This window comes from Cnephaeus nilssonii (genome assembly GCF_951640355.1).
Source record: "Cnephaeus nilssonii genome assembly, chromosome: 20".
NCBI lineage: Eukaryota > Metazoa > Chordata > Mammalia > Chiroptera > Vespertilionidae > Cnephaeus > Cnephaeus nilssonii.
Genome location: NC_137091.1, coordinates 39,832,161 through 39,836,632, shown reverse-complemented (window position 1 = coordinate 39,836,632; position 4,472 = coordinate 39,832,161). Strand labels below are relative to the sequence as shown.

At 47.4% G+C, this 4,472-nt stretch overlaps 1 protein-coding gene across 1 annotated transcript; it reads left to right on the top strand.

Moving 5' to 3' along the window:
• The first annotated feature begins 621 nt into the window (after positions 1-621).
• LOC307092301 (cell adhesion molecule CEACAM8-like) lies at positions 622-3,643 on the top strand. Its single transcript, XM_079759541.1, has 3 exons — positions 622-795; positions 1,667-2,020; positions 3,258-3,643. The coding sequence occupies exons 1-3, from the start codon at positions 732-734 to the stop codon at positions 3,506-3,508; spliced, it is 669 nt and encodes a 222-aa protein (XP_079615667.1). The 5' UTR covers positions 622-731; the 3' UTR covers positions 3,509-3,643.
• The last annotated feature ends 829 nt before the right edge of the window (positions 3,644-4,472 follow it).

Below are 4,472 nucleotides of genomic sequence, written 5' to 3'. Positions count from 1 at the left end.
TGTGCTTCACTGGCCAGTAAGCCCCTCCTCCTCTGATACCTTGTCAGATGCAGAGTCCCTCGTCCACTGCACACCTGCAGTCAGAATCTGCATTTTAAGAGGATCTGGAGACCCTCCCTGTGCACAGGAGAGGGGCAGGGCCCCCCAGCCTCACATCATAGGGTCTCATCTTCGGATCTATGTAAGTTGGGCAGCTACTGAAGCAGCCTTTCTAAAATGTTACTGGGGAATCCCAATTTTTACAAATTTCACAGGTGAGCCAATGTAGAGCTGGGGCATTCCTGTGATAATTTTCCTGAGGGGCGTCCCAGAACTCTTGTTCTGAAAGGAAAAGTCAAATGTGCACTAACAGAGAGCTGTGGAGAATGACCAGGAACTGGACGCCCCAGGCCAGTGCTTTTCTGGGCATGTGTCTGTGCATGTGTGTGTTTGTGTTTGTATGTGTGTGTGTTGTCAAAGGCTTCAGCAGTTTCCAGGAACCAAAATACAAAGAAAAGGTAAACTGAAAGGGGCAACAGGGTTGGCAAAAATGAGGGTAGGGAGAGGGAGGTCCTGGGCTCTAACCCCGCCCTGAACCACATGACCAGGGAGGTTATCTTGCCCCAGGAGGAGGCTCAGCACACAGGAAGGAGGAACAGCACATCCCACCAGTCTGGACAGAGGTGCCTGGGAGCCTTACTGGACCTCGAGCTCTTCTCTCAGAGGGAGGGACAGAGCAGGCAGCAGTCACCATGGAGTTCCCTGAAGCCTCTGCCCACAGAGGACTTGTTCCCTGGCTGGGGCTCCTGCTGGCTGGTAAGGAGGGCACAATCCCTGGGAATGGAAGGGAGGTTGGGAGTCAGAGAATGGCCAAGATCTCCTGGGGAGGACAGCACTCTGGGAGGGGAGGAAGGGCTTCTCTTCGGACCTGAGTGGAAGGACAGGGGCACAGAGTAGGATGAGAGAGGGGGCTCAGCAACAGGAAAATATCATGATGTGGAAGTGGTGAAGGGCAGGAAAATCTCAATTGCGGTTCATTTGCTTAAGTTATTCATCACAGAGTATTGAATTTTGACAACTGACCACAGTAATAATTTATTTCAGGTGATAGCAGAAACATTTTAACCAGGGGCACTAAATATTGTCTCCACCACCAATTACAAATATGGGAAAATACAACATGGGACATGGTCAAGCATAGGAACACTCATTCATGCACCCACAGGTGTTTGCAGGCTATTGCAGGCACTGGGGGGCCACAAGATCACAAGCTGCCCACATGCAGCTCACACTATATGGGGAGAAAAGAGACGAGATGAGATCTACTTGTGCCATCAGGTACCCACAAGTGCCCTGAAGGGCACAGAGTGGGGTCAGGTCAGAGTGAATATAGAGCGTCTTTGGAGGATGTGGTCAGGGAAGGTCTTCCAAGAAGGCCGTTGAGTGTAAACAGGGATCTGAGCACAGTATGGAGGACAGCACACAGACAACTGGAAAAGAGAATTCAAAACAAAAAGCATAGGTTCTGAGGTGCTGAAGCCATGGTGGCCATGTTGCTGACCTTGAACAAGGAGATGCACACACGAACTCACACGCAGACCAAGGCTGGGAGATGAAGAGAAATGCCTCATATCTTCATCCCAATATATAGATCAAAATACTGATCAATTTCTCTCTTTCCTTCTAGTCTTTCTCTTAGCCTTCTGGATCCCGCCCACCACTGCGCAATTTGCTATTGTCTCTAAGAAAGCTGCTGAAGGGCAGGATGTGATTCTACGTACCCGCAATAGGCCTCCGGATGTTGCAGGCTTTATTTGGTACAGGGGGGAAAAGACGGAGTACTCTAATTTTATTGTGTCTGTTGCACTGCATGTAAGACGATATAGAACAGGGCCCAAATACACTGGTCGAGAGACAGCAAACCTTGAAGGATCCCTGATCATAAGAAAAGTCACTCCGAGGGACACAGGAATCTACACTGTAATAGCAGTCCTTCAAAATTCACAAAGAGAAATAGGATTTGGACGGCTCAATGTATACCGTGAGTGATTGCTCTCTGACCTGTAGGTGTTGGGAGGGGTGAATTCTACTTCACACACAGGACTGCAAGCCCTGGAATCTCCGCCATCCCCCTCTGCATCATGTCCCAAGCTGGATTTGGGCATTTAGTGCAGGACACACACAGTGGAGACAAATTTCCTAAGGTCAGAGTTCCCTTCCCAGATTCCAGCCCCACAGACATTCACCACAGAGAGAAGGACCAATTTGATGGGAGTGAGTCAGCACAGAGAGACCAGTCTCAGTCCAGGTCCCTGGGCCACTTTCCCTGATCATGTCGCTGAGATAGACCCTGCAGGGCTCTGTAAGGACCTGGCCTGAGGGGCTCCATGGGTTCTTTACAGAGAAGCTCAGCTGGGGCAGCCCCTCTGCAGGCCCCTGTTACAATGTCCTGCCTCCAGAGACCCTGGTGAGCCTGTGTCTGGTTGGGTTTTTCCTCCTGGGAAGGGCTGAGTAAGAGCAAAAGTTTCCCATGAGCCAGAGTCACAAGGATCTTGACCTGGTCACCAGTTGGGGCTCAACCCTAAGAGCCACATCTGGGAAGAAATGGAGCCTGGTCCTTCACCTTAGACTGTGGGTGGAGAGCACAACTGGACAAGCTCCACAGATTATTAGCTGACTTTTCTGGGGGACTTAGGAAAATCCAGAGAAAGGTTAGAATCTTAAGGGAGGATGAAGAGAAAAGGTGCTCCTGGCAGCTGCTCATCCACCAGGGATCAGCCCAGAAGATTCTCTCGTGAAGTCTCTTATTTGAGTAGTTTTCCTTCTCAATGTTTATGTCATATACTGTGAATATTTTATGATTAGTACATTGGCAAACTGGCAGTCAAATGTTCATTTTACTTCATTGAGGGGAAAGTGAGGCACAGGGAGATACAGTCCCTAAGCAGAATCACGAAGACCATGAGGAATTGATCTGAGTCACTTGAGGTCTATCTGCAGCCAGAGCCCCATCTTTTCTTCTAATCCCAATGGCCTTATTAGATGTCTTTGAACCCCAAGGTCAATCAATGCTTCATATCCTTCCTTCTTAGGAGTCTTCACTCAGAGAGGTAGATTTGGTCTGGTGAGTGATGGCAAATTTAGAATTAATTAATTTTTACTGTGGAAGCAAAATACTCTCATAACAATCAGAGTCAGGGCTGAGATCTTTGGGGCAGGAGCATGGCCCCAGGTCTCAAGCCCACACTCAATCATTCTCACCCTCTATTTCTTCACAGCGCCAGTGAGTGAGCCCACACTCCTATCCAGCAACACCACAGTCACAGAGAATGAGGATGCTGTGGTGATGACTTGTTACACAGTTGCTGAGCTCCACCAACTGGTTATTGATTGCTACGAGTATGTGGTTCAGGGAGAGGATGAAACTGTCCAAAGATCACAGACCCTGTCAGGAGAGAGGATGCTGGGAACTACCAGTGTAACGTCTCCAACCCCGTCAGCTCCATTGGAAGTGTGCCTGTACAGTTAGATGTCGAGTACTAGTGATCCTCCTCCCTTCCCCTAATTTCTTAAACTAAAAAAAAAAAAAAGTACCTATTAGATTTCTTGTGGTGGTGGAATTTGCTTAGAAGACTTGCTTTGAATCAATAAATACTAAAAAATATATACTGATGTTGTCATTCTTGTTGACGTAAGGTAACATTCCACATTGGATCCCATCTCTGGTTGGTCCCATTTGGACCATCTCCACAATGGAGGAGTCACCATGTGCTTCACAGGAGGGGCAGTCATTGTGTGATGACTGTCGGGAGTAAGAGATAAGCTGACAGGAATCTGAGCTCTCTCCTGTTTCCAGGCAAACATGTGTAGGGTGCCTGGACACTGGTGATGATGCAAATAGACAAGAGAACACATATGTGAGATGTCTTCCCCCAAATTACTACTGCCCTCTGGAGTATTCTTTTGGTTATGGCAATAGACTTATTTGCATAAGTTCAGTAGCACCCTGTCCTCTTTGTTGATAGAATAGAATTGGAAACATTGGTAATACAAGCAAGGCTTAGCAAATGTCCTAGTTCAAACGGATATCCAGAGAATTATAAAACAACCTCAACTTTTATGCTGCTAAATTTGACCTAATGAAGACTTGTAATCTGCTCGAGAGGAAGTCATCACCCAAAACTAGAGAGACTGCAGGTGAAGTGTGAGGGTGAGGCCAGCTAACCTCAAGAGGCTGTTAAATCTCCCACCTCAGGTTTCATAGGAAAACCTGCATCAGAGCAAACTATAAGGTGAATGTCAGTTCCTCTGCACTTAGGTCATTAATCAGGCCAAATTGAATGACATCTGCCATATATGTGATAGGATCATAATACTCTTCTTCCTTGGAGATGACGTTTGATTAAAGGGAAGGTGACTGTAGAGAGAAATGTAATGTCTCCATGGAAAACAGAAGCACAGCCTTCTGAGAGATCAGATACTATCTCTGTTCA